The sequence below is a fragment of the Trematomus bernacchii genome, unplaced genomic scaffold (assembly GCF_902827165.1).
Source record: "Trematomus bernacchii unplaced genomic scaffold, fTreBer1.1, whole genome shotgun sequence".
Lineage (NCBI taxonomy): Eukaryota > Metazoa > Chordata > Actinopteri > Perciformes > Nototheniidae > Trematomus > Trematomus bernacchii.
This window is the reverse complement of record NW_022987698.1, coordinates 5,997,500-6,013,467: the sequence shown is the minus strand read 5'-3', so window position 1 is coordinate 6,013,467 and position 15,968 is coordinate 5,997,500. Positions and strand designations below refer to the sequence as shown.

General features: G+C 41.1%; 1 protein-coding gene across 9 annotated transcripts in view; it reads left to right on the top strand.

Moving 5' to 3' along the window:
* Positions 1–15,968, top strand: part of LOC117489538 (inositol 1,4,5-trisphosphate receptor type 1) — a 64,831-nt gene that overhangs the window by 23,727 nt on the left and 25,136 nt on the right. For 4 of the 9 annotated variants that reach the window (XM_034138894.1, XM_034138891.1, XM_034138888.1 and 1 more), the window contains 24 exons: positions 217–411; positions 557–808; positions 894–1,035; positions 1,134–1,287; positions 1,367–1,557; positions 1,708–1,840; positions 1,932–1,986; positions 2,066–2,231; positions 2,418–2,591; positions 2,710–2,784; positions 2,915–3,052; positions 3,132–3,257; positions 3,332–3,532; positions 3,625–3,876; positions 4,058–4,183; positions 4,282–4,410; positions 6,945–7,065; positions 7,415–7,599; positions 7,683–7,831; positions 7,935–8,046; positions 8,698–8,733; positions 13,018–13,065; positions 14,401–14,533; positions 15,051–15,086. In XM_034138894.1, the coding sequence (XP_033994785.1) occupies positions 217–411; positions 557–808; positions 894–1,035; positions 1,134–1,287; positions 1,367–1,557; positions 1,708–1,840; positions 1,932–1,986; positions 2,066–2,231; positions 2,418–2,591; positions 2,710–2,784; positions 2,915–3,052; positions 3,132–3,257; positions 3,332–3,532; positions 3,625–3,876; positions 4,058–4,183; positions 4,282–4,410; positions 6,945–7,065; positions 7,415–7,599; positions 7,683–7,831; positions 7,935–8,046; positions 8,698–8,733; positions 13,018–13,065; positions 14,401–14,533; positions 15,051–15,086 (3,329 nt within the window). The remainder of the gene's footprint in view (positions 1–216; positions 412–556; positions 809–893; positions 1,036–1,133; positions 1,288–1,366; positions 1,558–1,707; positions 1,841–1,931; positions 1,987–2,065; positions 2,232–2,417; positions 2,592–2,709; positions 2,785–2,914; positions 3,053–3,131; positions 3,258–3,331; positions 3,533–3,624; positions 3,877–4,057; positions 4,184–4,281; positions 4,411–6,944; positions 7,066–7,414; positions 7,600–7,682; positions 7,832–7,934; positions 8,047–8,697; positions 8,734–13,017; positions 13,066–14,400; positions 14,534–15,050; positions 15,087–15,968) is intronic. The other 5 variants (XM_034138889.1, XM_034138892.1, XM_034138890.1 and 2 more) reach the window with 5 other exon arrangements.

The following is a 15,968-nucleotide window of genomic DNA, read 5'->3' as shown; positions in this document are numbered from 1 at the left end:
AATTGTTTTACTAATGTGATAATAATAAGATATCTGTATAGCAGTGCAGATGTGTTTACTAGGCTATTCCTATCCTTGTTTTTTATTTAGTTTTACAGCTTCTCAGGTTGAGTGTAAGGAAATTGGCAGTTCTTGTATCCTAATCTTGAAGCTTTTTTATTCATCTACTTCCAGCAGCCTTTTCACAAAAACATAAATAATCCCTTCTTCCTTCAGACTTGTGCTATCGAGGTTTGAGATTGAGGGAGCGCCGCTCGGGGAGAACTCTGTGGAGTCAGAGGAGGACGAAGAGGAGGTGTGGTTGTTCTGGAACGACAGCAATAAAGAAATCCGCAGTAAAAGCATCAGGGAGCTGGCTCAGGATGCCAAGGAGGGCCAGAAGGAGGACCAGGAGGTGATCAGTTATTACAGGTAGGTACTGAGATACTGCTCAACCCACATCGGACTTGGCATTAATGAGGTGCCTCCATACTAGTAAATGCTGAATGGGTCACATGATGTCAAAATGATTGCTGTTTTTAAATGATAGGCCCTCTGTGTGTATTTGCTGCTGCAGGTACCAGCTGAACCTGTTTGCCAGGATGTGTTTGGACCGTCAGTACCTGGCAATCAACAAGATCTCTGGCCAGCTGGATGTGGACCTGATCTTGCGATGCATGTCGGATGAGGACCTGCCCTATGATCTGCGAGCATCTTTCTGCCGCATGATGCTGCACATGCATGTGGACCGTGATCCTCAGGAGCAGGTCACTCCTGTCAAATACGCTCGACTCTGGTCTGAGATCCCCTCAGAGATTGCCATTGATGAGTGAGTGATTGGACAGATGTACTGGATTGTTTGTTGAATATTTTGTGCATTGTTGATTATTTTATGTGTTGCTCTTCTGTTGTAGCTACGACAATGATGGAACATCTAAAGATGAAATCAAGGAGCGTTTCTGTGAGACTATGGAGTTTGTCGAGAACTACCTGAGAGACGTGGTGTGTCAGAGCTTCCCTTTCGCAGATAAAGAGAAGAACAAGCTCACCTTTGAGGTCAGTCTGGCACATTGTAATCTAATGTAATCTCACTCAGGTCATGTTTTGATTATTAAACCCTGCAAGCCTTTAATGAATCTGTTTTCCATGTTCAGGTGGTGAATCTGGCCAGGAACCTGATTTACTTTGGCTTCTACAACTTCAGTGACCTGCTGAGACTAACGAAGATCCTGTTGGCTATTTTAGACTGTGTCCATGTGAGCACAGCTTTCCCTTTCAACAAGCCAGACAAAGATGATGAGAGTAAAGGTATGAACACCATGGTTGGCCTTTGGATGACCTGTGTGTCTGTATGTGTTGATGTCTGTATGCGTGTGATTGTTTTCAGGCAGTAATGTGATGAGGTCCATTCACGGCGTAGGAGAGCTGATGTCCCAAGTTGTCCTGAGAGGAGGGGGCTTCCTCCCAACAACTTCAAACACCAGCTCCACTGGAGACAAAGTGAAGACCCAGACTGAGCCTGAGAAACAGGACATACTGGTCATGGACACCAAGCTCAAGATCATTGAGATCCTGCAGGTGAAAGACATGCAGTATTTGTATTGAATGCACGTGAAAGCATATAGTACAGTAGATTCAGTACACATACTGTAGATTGCATCCTCCAACACAATACTTCCACCCTCTAAAACATTCATGCTGTATACAACTTTCTGCCCGGCCCTGCAGTTCATCTTGAATGTCCGGCTGGACTACAGGATCTCCTGCCTGCTGTCTATATTCAAGAGGGAGTTTGATGAGAGTAACTCCCAAACGGAGTTGTCTGTAACTGGAGCAGTGGAAGGACCGAACAACATGCCAGGTCAGGGTGGCATTCATGGCTGCATTTTAGAAAGATGCTGGGCCAATAAAAAAGACTCTGCTGGTTACATTAGTTGTTTTCTCTATTCCAGGGGCTTTGGATTTTGAGCACATAGAAGAGCAGGCAGAGGGGATATTTGGTGGAAGGTAAACCCAGTGGAAATGCATGAAAAGTCACAAATACATAAAGATGTGTTTTTTATTTCAGTTTGTGTTGTGTGTCTAGTGAAGAGAACACCCCTCTGGACCTGGATGATCAAGGTGGCCGTACCTTTTTGAGGGTCCTTCTCCACTTAACCATGCATGACTATCCTCCTCTGGTGTCCAGAGCCCTCCACCTGCTCTTTAGGCACTTCAGCCAGAGGCAGGAGGTCTTGCAGGCTTTTAAGCAGGTATACAGCAACAACTGAAGCAATGGATATCACACCATTTGAGCTAGTTTGTTGTGCATGTCATTATTTTAACCACCTTGCATACAACCCCAAATGCATTCAAAAGAAATGCTTGAATGGGGGATCAGCGTCTTCTTGATATCTTTCTGCTCTGTTATTGATATATTGTAACATTTGTGTTTGCAGGTCCAGCTGCTGGTCACCAGCCAAGATGTGGAAAATTACAAGCAAATAAAGTCAGACTTGGACCAGCTTCGCTCTATTGTAGAGAAGTCTGAGCTCTGGGTGTACAAGAGGCAGGGGCCAGACGAGGGCATGGACGCTGGAGAGGGGCTCTCCTCTGAATCCGAGCATAAAAAGGTGCTTTATATTGTACATCAAAAGAATTGCACACTAACACTGAAAAGCCTGTTGCCACAAGATAACTTACCACAGTATGGTCTCTTCCCTGATGCGTTGTCTCTGTTATAATGTGTAGGGGGACTCGGGGGACACAGACAAACCAAAGAAAGCAGAAAGCACCAGCAGTTACAACTACAGGGTGGTAAAGGAGGTAACTCTCGTACTTTTAAGTATGGTTAACAAGCTTTTATCGGCCTCTGTTGCAAATGTTGTTTCACAGCCCAATAGACCCTTTTCAACATAACACATCCCCTTTCTTTCTTTCTTTCTTTCTTTTTCAGATCCTGCTGCGGCTCAGCAGGCTTTGTGTCCAGGAAGGCCTGTCGGGTAGAAAGAGCAAGAAACAGCAACAGAGGCTGCTGAGGAACATGGGGGCTCATGCTGTCGTCCTGGAGCTCCTACAGATCCCCTACGAGAAGGTATTAATCAATGTCACTTTCAAAAAAACCTCTCAATGGCAAGTAGACACAACTTCTCATCAGCTTGTTTCCCCTCTAGGGAGAAGACTTGCGTATGCAGGATATCATGAAGCTAGCTCACCAGTTTCTACAGAATTTCTGCGCAGGAAACCAGCAGAACCAGGCCCTGCTGCACAAGCACATCAATCTTTTCCTCAACCCAGGGGTGAGCAGTCCTGCCAGGTTGCACAGTGTTACTCTCCTACTATCATTCCCATCATGCTCCTTTTTGTTTTTCAGATTCTAGAAGCCATCACCATGCAACACATCTTCATGAACAACTTCCAGCTGTGCAGTGAGATCAATGAGCGTGTGGTTCAGCACTTTGTCCACTGCATCGAAACACACGGCCGCAACGTGCAGTATCTCAAGTTCCTTCAGACTATCGTCAAAGCAGAGAATAAATTCATCAAAAAGTGTCAGGACATCGTCATGGCAGAGGTCAAGCCTTGTTACCAACTTTCGAATGTTTGAACTATGCTGCAGTCTCCTGATTCCCAGATGTAATTGTGTGTTTTTGTTTCTTCTTACAGCTGGTGAATGCTGGCGAGGATGTTCTGGTCTTCTATAATGACCGCGCCTCCTTCCAGACACTGGTCCAGATGATGCGATCAGAGCGGGACCGCATGGATGAGAACAGTCCTCTGATGTACCACATACACTTGGTGGAGCTCTTGGCTGTCTGCACTGAGGGAAAGAACGTCTACACAGAGATCAAGTGTAACTCTCTGTTACCCCTGGATGACATAGTGCGGGTGGTGACCCATGAGGACTGCATCCCTGAGGTGAAACAAAGATTTGACTGCATCTGTAAAAGTAAACGATAAGCCAGTTATGGAGCAGATTCAGGAAACCATCATAAAACAATTCACAAAACAACTCTCTCCTTGAATATTATTATTTTGACTGTCAAAGATCCTTGACCATCACTGCAATTTCACAATAAACTCAATCTTAACATTTCAGGTGAAGATTGCCTATATCAACTTCCTGAACCACTGCTATGTGGACACTGAGGTGGAAATGAAGGAGATCTACACCTCAAATCACATGTGGAAACTCTTTGAGAACTTCTTGGTAGACATTTGCAGGGTAAGTAATATCCAAATTCTCTCTGGCTACTTGTCACCTAACTTAAAATATAAGGATTTATAAATCAAATGCTTTTTGTTATTTTTTGGTGCCTACAGGTGTGCAACAATACAAGTGACCGTAAGCATGCAGACATCATTCTGGAGCAATATGTGACGGAGACGGTCATGAGCATTGTAACAACTTTCTTCAGCTCGCCTTTTTCTGACCAGAGCACCAGCCTGCAGGTATGAAACCACACAATGTCTTTAGGGTTTTAAAACACTGTGTAAGAAAAAATACATTGAAGTTTAAAAGCACATTCAGTGACATCGAGAGTAAATGTTCAAATTAACCCAATGTTAATCCAAATACAAATGTGTTTTGAGCTAGGCCAGAATACCTGATTAATGTATGTTTGATAAATATGGACCTTTATTTGTCTCAATAGTATTTGAACAGATTGATAACATTTAATCTGTTAATTTGTAATCCGTAAGTAATACACTATTCATGAATACGAAAAGGTTTCTTGGCTCATAAATTATTTAGCCAGTTCGAAACAGTTCTTAAAATAAAAATCTATATAATGAAAAATTCCACAATTAAAATATAATATAAACTTGCAGATTTGCAATCTACCCAAAACAAGTTTGTTTTGAAACAAACTTACCCCCAGTTTGGGCAAAAGTCCAACCATATCCTTCAAGTATGCATTTTATGAATAAAAACTGGAAGTGCAATTGTTGGGAAGATTGGTTAACAAATGGTTGTCATGTATTCATCAATTAATTTAATGTATTAACTAATATTTTGTATATTTGTGAAACCTTTTTGTGAATTACAAATCAATTATATATTGTCCAAATATTTTTGTGAGTTTATTTATAATTTATTTGTATTTGTAAAAAGTGTTATATTTACATTTTACACATTGTTAAAACAAATAATCTTGAGATAAACCGTTCCCTGTGACAGCAGCTGTAGAAGTCACACATGCAGATTTGAACATGATGTACTGTATGTTAACCAAAACAGGTGTAATGTAAACGTATTGCTATGAACTTTACATATAGACTTTACATGATCTCTGACTCACACAGCATGTCTGAAATGTCCTGTGCCCGTTCTTGTTAAAGGTCATCCTTCTCAGAATATACTAATGAAGAACCAAACCCTACCATTAAGCTGTTAATTCAGGGGCCTTATTTGTTTTGCAGGCCGAGGAACCCTATCTATGAATAACATTTAGTTGCATATTAAACTGGGACTACAATAATGTGTAGGGTGGCCTAAAATGTTATGTATAAATATACCTCTTATGTTGCATACAATTATAATCTATTAAAATAATAATACTACTACTGATAGGTGCAGCTCAGTTATTAAGCATAGTTTAGCTATAGTTTACGTGATTGCAAAAGGATTGATGGGTAACAGGTAGACCATCATCGGTGTTGTGTAAAAAAAAATTGGCTGTTTTTAATAAGCCATATTATCTTTGCCTAAAATATATTGGATTCATGTTACCTTAATGTGTATTTTACGACTGTTAGGTCATGAACCTCTTGTTGAAGACCCTTTTAATGATCTGTGGGGGGGACTTGATAGATGGTTGACATTCAGGCATCATGTCTATAGCATAGTTGTCTACTGTAAGTGGACATCCCAAAGAATGTAAGTACAGATAAAGAGAGTATTAGCTACCTAATGTGATTTTAACCAAATAGCTTGACTATAGAGAAACCCTTCATTCATAAGTCTGACTCACTGGTGCTTCCTTAAGTGGTTAAATAATTTCTTCCGTAGAGTTTCTGAGACATTTTTGGTTCTACAGTAATTACATCATGACCAGTGGGGAAGGAGAATGAATGTTCCCCTTACCGTCCTATTAGGTAGTGTTAATCAGAGCAATGTTAGTCACGGCCCCTCGGAGGTAGTTGGACATTACAAAGTTAAAATCAGTTAGTTGCAATTGTGGTTTATGGCATCCTGTTGTGCTGATAAATCATTTACTTTCTACACATACAAAGTTCCCCTTCTTACCATATAAAGAAACTATCATAGATTCATAGAAATAGTCTTTCATTCACAAGATATATATTTTTTAGTGGTATACTCTTACAGTGAAAATTAAAACAAAAAAGGAAACATTATTTGGACTCTCATCCCACACTTTTTTACAAAAAAGATCTCATTGTTTTATGAATCTAATCTTTGCATTTTGCAGTTATCTCTGTTCTGTACAGTAATGATGTTTGTGATGCAACCAGGTTGTTCTATGTCTCACTGCTTGTATCCTCTGCTGCAGGCCGCTCTGTTGGGAAAAATATGTCAGGTATTTGTTCAATTGAGTTGAAAACACAGAGTTGGGTGTTTAAGATCATTGTTGGGTGTACGAGAACACCCTTTACCTTTGTGTTTATTTACGTTTGTGTGAGTTTTATGAGAGATAACTCATTTGGGGAAGGTTTTGGTTAATGTCTGCTCGGGGATTAATGGGTGTGCTTTAAAGGTAACAAATCACAACTCAGTCAGCATGCTGTTCTGACTGCAGGTGCTGTCACACCAGCTGAGCTACATCACTGTGTAGAGAGGTGTGTGTTTGTGTGTGTGATCAAAGCCCAGTATCGTGCAGTTTGTTGGTGCGGTACTGTAGACAACACATGGGTATCTTTCATGTTGCCAGGAGACATCTTTCTTTCTTTAAAGACTAGATCAGTTATTCCAGTTAAATATAATAATCTGCACCCTCTGCTTTTTCCCTGCGTCTTCCTCTCAGACCCGGCAGCCAGTCTTTGTGCAGCTGTTGCAGGCAGTGTTCAGGATCTACCATTGTACCTGGTTGGTCCCAGTTCAGAAGGGCTGTGTTGAGACCTGTATCAAGGTTCTCTCTGATGTCGGTAAGATCAAGATCCTGACATCGATGGCTGTCTCACAAGCCCGTTCTTTTTCAAGTTCGAATCAGTACATCAGTAGAGTTAACAGTTCTGTTTAGCAGTTATGGAAGAAGTACTCTTATCCTTTACTTAAGTAAACAACAATATTTCCCTCTGAGATGTGTTGGAGCAGAAATATAAAGTGGCAGAAAATGTTAATACCCAAGTTAAGTCTTTAGTTACAGTCCACAACTTGTTTTAAGTAATGCTTCTTTATTTCATTTACCAGTAAGGCAAAAGGTTTGAGTAAAATATACTGGAGCTGATTTATCTCAACTCACTGCTTGTGTGCGTCTCTGTTTGTACCCGGCAGCCAAAGGCAGAGCAATAGCCATCCCTGTGGACCTGGACAACCAGGTGAGCAACCTGTTTGTGAAATCCAACAACATTGTCCAGAAGACGGCCATGAGCTGGAGACTCTCGGCTCGCAATGCTGCCCGCAGAGACTCTGTGGTGACTGCTTCACGGGACTACAGGAACATCATCGAGAGGCTGCAGGTAGAGTATTTCTGAGCATTTGCGCTTACTCGTGTGTGTTCAATTGTTAGAGGAGTAAGACTGTGTCTTTGGCTGACCTCTAGGACATTGTGTCAGCTCTTGAGGACCGTCTGCGCCCGTTGGTCCAGGCTGAGTTGTCAGTTCTGGTCGACGTGCTGCATCGTCCCGAGATGCTCTTCCCTGAAAACACAGACTCACGCAAGAAGTGTGAGAGCGGAGGTTTTATATGCAAGTAAGCACTGAAAATATCTTCCTCAGCTCAATATGTCTACTATTGCTGTATGGGTAAGCATATTCATTACAAATGAGATTTATGAGCTAATGTACCCGTGCAGGCTGATCAAACATACAAAGCAGCTGCTGGAGGAAAATGAGGAGAGACTGTGCATCAAAGTTCTGCAAACGCTGCGCGAGATGATGACTAAAGACCGAGGCTATGGAGAGAAGGTAGGGGAAGCTGCAAGGCCACTTATGGTGGGGTGATGTACTTTATGAGCACGGTATGACTGTAACAATACTTTTTATTATACTGTATATCATGCATAAACACAGTTCTACATATAGAAAATGTGTCAAGTTTGTATTTTTTTTTTTCAAAAGGTATTTTGATGCTGGTGCATACATACAAGATATAGTATTTCTTTTCAGAGAAGAATATCAAGTTTGCAGGAACTACTGTATAAATAACAGAAACACAAATGATCAAAATCAGAATGATTTCAGAAACGATTGAAACCCTGAAACAGGGGTGTAGTTGTATAAAAGCAGCATCACTGCATCACACGCACACTTTTTACACTCCAGAAGTGCCCTTATTTTGAGGGGTATTGGTCTTCTTCTCCTGCACAGTCACCTCATAGTCAGTAAGGCAGGACTGCTCACTTACACAGAAATGCTTTATCACTATATGACACTGCACTAATTCTGCTCACCATGGCTTATACCCATTCAAAAATACAATTTATTCTGTGTTGTTGATGAGTATGTTCACAGTCTTAACTCACGTGACTTACATGACATGCTGTATTTTGAACTCTGCCTGAGCTTCTTCCCACCTGTGTTGTTATCTAACCCCTCAAACCCTCTGTTCTCTTTCAGCTCAGGGCCTTTGATGATGAGATGGATTTGCCCAAGGTTGTTTCTCTTTTTCTTCTACTCATGCCCTTATTTCCCTCAGCTGCTGTCTGTTATGTCTGTGTAACACTAGTAGTTGTTCTGTAACTGTCCTGTAGCAGCTGCTGTGGCTGTGTGTTGTAGGTAGAGGAGGCTCTAGATACAGCAGGTAACACATAGTGGTAGGGCTGATTCCTGCTACCGTAAAACGGCGTGTAGATCACCTCACAACAGAGATAAAGAAAGAGAGAGAGATTGATATGGGGAGATGGATCTGACTGCATGTTGCGCAAAAGACTTATTCCAAGTTCCAAGGTGAGTCACTTGCTGGCTAGGCAAACTGCCAGTGCTGCATCTACATGTCCTACCTTCTGACAATGTAAACACCATATCAAGTACAAGTCATGTCAGCACATTTTGACTGTTTATTTTTAAACTAATTCCAATTGTCTTACTTCTTACACTGAAGAACATGGCATACAAACAGGTACCAGGTGTGAAAACAGAGCTACAGGCTTATATTTATGAAAAAGACACAAATAAAAGGTGAATAAACTGCATTCGTATTAAGAATAAAGAACATGAAGAGGCCAAATGAACAAAAAAAAAGTATTTAAAAATGAAAGAGATGTGAATTATTAATTGGTGGGACATTCCATATACGTATGTCTCCAATATTTATTTGACTAAAAGGAATGTAAAGATAGTAAAGCCATAAACTCCTTATCTCTTTCTTCCTTCTCTTTTTCTTTTCATCAAAGTGTTTCATTGTGCCTCATCAAGGTGCAGCTTTCTGAAGGGTGTTTCCCCTGCATCTCCTTAAGGTGCCAGTAGGGGGCACTGTGACTGTGTGTGCAGCGTGTGTGTGTATGTGTGTGTGTATTAATGAATGTGAGGGGCTGTGGCAGTCATTGAGGCTGTGTCCTATTTTCGCTTGCCTGAGAGCTGCACGATTCCTGGGCCCCTGCCAACTCCGGGTTGAGGTTACATAAGAGCCAGGCTTTTCTTTTTCTTCCTGGAGCTCAGGCCCTCTGCTGATGTGTGACCTTCAGCAGTAATTGCCAATCAAAGTGTGGAGGAGTTGTTTACCCACACTGCCGTTGTGTATGTGTGTGTGTGCACCTGCGTGTATAAATGCGTGTTGCAATCATGGGGGTGGGGGGGGTCAGAGAGATGATCCCCTCACACACCTGTTCAATGTTGTATCTCCGTCTGTCTACACATGAGAAGCAGCTCTGATGTGAGAGTGGCAGACGAGTGGAAACGTGCTTCTCTCCAGTGCCAACTTTTAGATGTTTTTTCTCTTTTGGCTCTCCTAAATCATTGTGACACAATTTCTCAACTACTCCCCACCTACATTCACACCTTTCCTCTCATGGATGCAAACACACACCCACGCTGTGTAAACTTAATGGAGTTGTCTGCTAGTGTTTGTGTAGGCGTGATATGATAGTCTGTAGTTTGCTTGAGTGTCCTCTATCAGCCTTTGTACAAAGCAGAACTGCATTGCATGTTATTAAATAGGAACATGGCAAAACGTTAGTTTAGTATTCAGCTTTTTAAGTTAAAATAAAGACATGAAATATTGTTGAGATGAGATTAGTTGTTTTGACCTCTCCAATGTGTGCAAACCACACCGTTTCTAAATATGAAAGGTTGGATTATCAGCTAAATGTGTTGCTCTTTGGCTGATCATTATGTAATAGGAAAGGAGTTTATGTTACACAGTGTTGGTCTGCCCCTCTTCACCTGGCCTCATGTATGTGTGGTCTTGTCAAAGCAGTTGTGCAAGCCCTCCATGTTGGGAGTAAATCACTTGTCATCCCTTTTACCTCCCTGTCTTGTCCCCAGGGAAGCTTTTTGGTGGATGGATTTAGAAAAAAAACCTTTTCTTCAACTTTAAATTGTAAAACAACATCTGGCTCACTCGTTTATCCGCTAGACAATTTTTTTCCCCACACACAGCTGAGCTTTGCACACTCTGGTCAAGACAGACACTTTATTTTAGAGTGCTGGTATAGATGTAGGTCAGTTGCAATGTAAATGAAAGAGTGCACTCTTTTTTAATTTGGTCTGGTAAAGCCCAGAATTCATGTCATTCACCACTGGTGTAAACATGACTCAGTCTCAGCCTGCAAATGCGCAAAGACATGTTTTTTTACGCACTTTCAGAAAGGACACCTAAAATGTTGAATGCAGTCTCTCGCATGTGTGTTGGTGTGTATGTGTGCACATATTGTCGAACTGTGAAGTGTGAGACTGATCAGGGGTTTGCCCCGGGAGTTTCCATTTTGGTGTAGCGTGCTGTAGTGGGGCGGATGTGGCAGCTGTGAGGGGTTACCCTGTGGTGTTTATGGTCAGACAGGGGGAGGTTAGCTGCACATATCTACTCTGATCAGCATGCTGTTTGTGGTTCGATGTGGTAACAGTAAGGGTTTGTCCACAGACTAATGGGAGATGTTGCTCCTCCAGTGTGTGGCCCTCTGACCTGCTGCTGAACTCTGCCGCATGACTTGTTTTTAGGTATCAAGAGAGTTTGAAGTGTTGACACAACAACATTCAAGTCATGTCTCTATTCAAGGCAGGTGCAAATCCGACGCCAGCTCATAAACTTTGAGTTTAGTTTGTCAACAAAAGAAATATTTAGAATATTAGTATTGGTAATATTAGCTACAAAAAATGGCATAATGCTGGAAAAAGTCATTTTTTTCATTAAAAAAAAGATATAGATATGTATAAGACAGTTGGCTTCTAATTAGGGAATCATTTAATCCTTGGGTTGACAATATTCTGGTTTGGGCAGGGGGCTGTGGACGCTTTTTCAGGGAACCTCTATGTGGCATTATTGTTAAAACACCTTGTTATCTTTTTATTTTTGGTCTAAGAAAAGGTGTATCAGGTTAAAGCCTTAATTAATACCTTTTCAAAGAAATCAGAAGACATCAGATTTGTCTATCTGACTTGGCTCCACTTAACTTATCCAAAATATAAACCAGAGTCAATGCATCATATAGATAAACACTGGTTGATCACCATATTTGGTGCATGCAGGGGCAACACTGAATACCAAAGTAAACACCCTTTGAATATGGATAGATACTCTACTGTACCTCATGCTCTCCACCCTGGCTCCCAGAGAGGGTCAGGGTTTGTTCATCCTCCTCTGTTTGTTTCTCTCTCTCACCCTCCCTTTCTTTCACTTGCTCTGCCTCTTGCCCTCTGTGTTTTTGGTGACAGATGGCCACTGTAAGCAGTTCTGTGTCACTGGTTTAGTGACCTGGTTCCTTTCCGAGTTATTATGTAACTAACCCCATCGCCTCTCGCCAATCCTCTCTCCTCGCCTGCCAGTCATAGTGTGCTTTTACATAACAATTTATTTAGAACATTTACCAGTTTCCCTTTCCTCTTGGTGAATACTTTACATGGAGGCCCTGAATTGTGATACTGCCAAATGATGTCTAACCTGATTTCTCATTGTTTGGTTGAACCATTAAGGGAATTGGAAAACTAACAAGGGAAAACAAAAGATCTCAGACTCGACATTTGATGATGTGCGTTTCATCTTCCTCAGAACATGGCTTAAGGAGGGAACCTCTTACCTGGTGTTTACTCATTACTGACTTATCAAGATTGTAATAATCTTGATGATTTGCAAATAAATTAAATGTTTGTTTAGTCGTTGACCATTGCTGAATGGTGTAACTCAATAATGATTGAGCCGATGGCCCACTGATGAAAGCCTTAATAAATGGGTGTCTGGTGAAAAATCACAAGCACTGCGCACTGTTACAATACTTGTGAAGTGAGATCCAAAATTCCTCTGCAGTTACCGCTTATCATCAGAGGTCTTACCAAAGAGAACGAAACAGCTATAGCTTCAGCTTCATATTTATTTTTTAAATTAGTGGTATTGATCTTCTCTTGATATTTTTGTCCAGGAAGCAAATAAGTATAATCCCAAATATCTTATTCTAAAAAGGTAATTTAAAGATAATTGTTGATAACAATCTTTAGGGATTTTTGAAAATGAACAAAAGATCAAATCAAATTGGACATGTCTTAATTGATGATATTATTGGCAACCCTGTAAAGCTCTTCTGTCTCAGCTCGCTGTGCCCTGTAGACCATAATGCTTCGCTGGTTTCTTACAAGGCAGTAAATGCATGGCAATTCACACGGAGCAGACCTTTGCATGGCCACCTAAAACAGCTGATATGGTCATTAACCTGACAATTGCCTGCATGAATACTAACCCTGTGTTTGTATCTGTTGGACCACTGTGCTTACACTCCTCACTGCACCCAGCAGCTGGATCAGAACCAGCCTGAGAAACTGTTGGAGGACCAGAAGAGGGTAGGTACAGCACCAGCTTGGCAGCTAAAAACGTCAATCCTTCAGATTCAGAGTAAGATATCAAGTTTTAGACGTACAGCACCCATGCATCTTGAATGAAAAATTACCTTTTTCTCACTCTCTCTTGGCTTTTTTTTCTGATCCCACCCCTTCACTGCTTGAAATAACCGACTAAACCACCAAGCCACAGCCAACTAATGTTTAACTGAAGGAACCATATTTCCCTCTGCCTCCTTCCTCTCATGGCGTTTATGGCAATGCAGAGATTTTACAAAGCCTCAGGTGTTTGCATTTCTGAGGCAAGCTCTAATATTGCTTATCCAGAATAACAACTATTGATTTTGAGTTCATCAATGTGTAATTATCATCTCCAAAAGAACAACATTATTTATCAATCAGCGGCTGTTGATTAAATGTCCCTAACAAGCAGTCCTCATTATATTACTCACAGCCATGCAACCATTTTGTTTTACCATTATATGTGACATTTATTTGTTAATTTCCCACCAAGACAACACAATTAATATTTGTTTGCTGGTTTCATAGTTTCAGTAAATTGTTTATTCTTGATACAGGCCAGGTCTTTGCCATCAGTCATTGATTTGGCTCATGAAAACGGCAGTATTCTTTGAGTGTGACACTACTCCTGTCTCATTCAAGCTGTGATCATACTGTGCTCATACACAAAATACACCGTTGACCAACTTCCTGCTAATAAAAGATGAAAAAAGTAATTCCCAACACCTCCTACATAAACTAATCCTGACCTCAAGAGCTGTGGCAGCGGAACTTACATAATGGCGCTGTCGTCAATTATCGACCACCCACAGTTGACAATAACTTGCTCATAATCATGCACAACGCACCAAAAACTCTCCTTCATTTCCTTCACTTTATCCCATGGGAGGTATGTCAGGTAGCTATGGGCTGTGGTTGCCATAACAACGACAAAGTCGTGCTGCGGACTGCTCAACCGAGGATGAGTCACCGTGTGAGGGCTGGCCCCAGGTCCATCTAATATGAACACCTCACATTGTCCCCACACAGTGTTACTGCTGCTGCCGATAGTGACGTCACCGTGGTCGTGTCGGTGGTGTATAACATAAACTTTGGGTTGTGTCTGCAAGTTTTTCTATATTTAAGATAAAAAGTTGATGTACTTTCTCCATTTCTCCAACTATGAATCAAAGAGCATAGTCATTATAATTTTCTGAGGTCAATGGGTTTGTTCGCTGTATATCATTAATGATGCATGTTAGCTGTTTTAAAACATCTCCTCTCTCCCTGGTGCTGACATCATGACATTACATCCTGTCCTTTCTTTCCCTCTCGTAGGGCGAGGCTCTGAGGCAAATTCTGGTGAACCGTTACTATGGCAACTTTTATCAAAGTGGTGGGCGGAGGGACAGCCTGACGTCATTTACCAATGGGCCCCTCAGTCCGGTAGGACCTGGCAAAAGCCAATCAGGTGGGAAGCTTTTGCTCTTTTTCAACATCTTGTGAAGAAAGTGATGATGGAGTTTAGTTTGCACAAAAGGCCCTGAAAACACTGATTTCAACATATCGTATTGAGCTGATGTGTAAAGCTTTAACCAAACGCCTCTGCCAAAGAGATGCCTGATTTGCTGCCAGCTACTACTACTACTACTACTACTACTACTACTACTACCAGGAAGCCAAGTTCACATAAACCTTTTCTTTTTGCTCAGCCTACATGTTTCCTGCCCTTAAAGTAAAGCAAGGTCCTCTGCATAGTGTTATATAAGGATAGGACCCTATCTGTCTGGCCCTGAGCAGGTTATCAGCTGCAGAGTTGTGAGCTGCCCTTTGAGCATGCAGAGCACAACACTCTTATCGCTACCTGATAACAAGGTCATTGGGTTACTATCTGCAGTCAAAATAATACTGAATCTGTGTGGAGTCAGTGTTTGAGTTATTGGTTCTGATATGTTAAATGTATTATGTAACATTTTATCTGCATGTAGATTTTGGAGGAGACATTGGTGCCAATGATATGAGCTGTGAGTATTTTCAATATAAATTCAGTGCTGCCATATTGACCTAGTTACCAGAACGGCTTGTTTTTCCTGCTGTGGCACAAAATGCAGTCTTTTCACATTCACTGTACAGTAACATGGGTGTGACACCATAATGTGGGTACATTATGTGTATTAACATGTGGTAAATGAACCAGGTAATGTGCTTTTTAACTGTACCAAAAGACACCATCTCTCTAATGTGCACCAAGATTTTGACAAACCTCCAGACGACAGGACGTTAACCCTCCCCTGTGATCCACTTTTCGCTGTTGCTAAGTGACAGACTGCTACTTCCCAGGAAAACAGTCTTTTGCACCTGTTGCAGAAACAAGAGCCAGGCAGGCTGAGAATTCCATATGTACCATGAAGCTGAGGCCTCAGGGGGAAATGAGCAGGCAAAGTCATGTACAATGAGTCACACAAATATCCAGTTACTGTGTTTTGCATACAGCAGTTAGAAATATCTGTGGTGGCCCATTTAGAAAAAAAAAGTTTTTGAACTTTGTACATACCAACTAAACTGCCGTATGTTAACCGGTATCAAAACATATCTTGCCCTGTATACTTTAATGAACTATATTTATTGTGTCCTTATTATTTGGTTTCTGTGTGCAATGTTTTATCATATCTCTATCAAGCAAATATAAAAAGAAAATAGAATAAATCAACTACAATATCATTTTGAAGATTTTTTGATTACAGAATTATAAAGTTAATATATTAATTTTTCATAAAAATAAAAACAATTCCAAATGTAATTGGCATGTGTTGTCTCGTTTAGCTATATTCTTTGTTAAATACCTGCAAATGACTGAATATGCAATTACAATTTTAACTCCTGTTTAATTGCACTGGATTTGCACA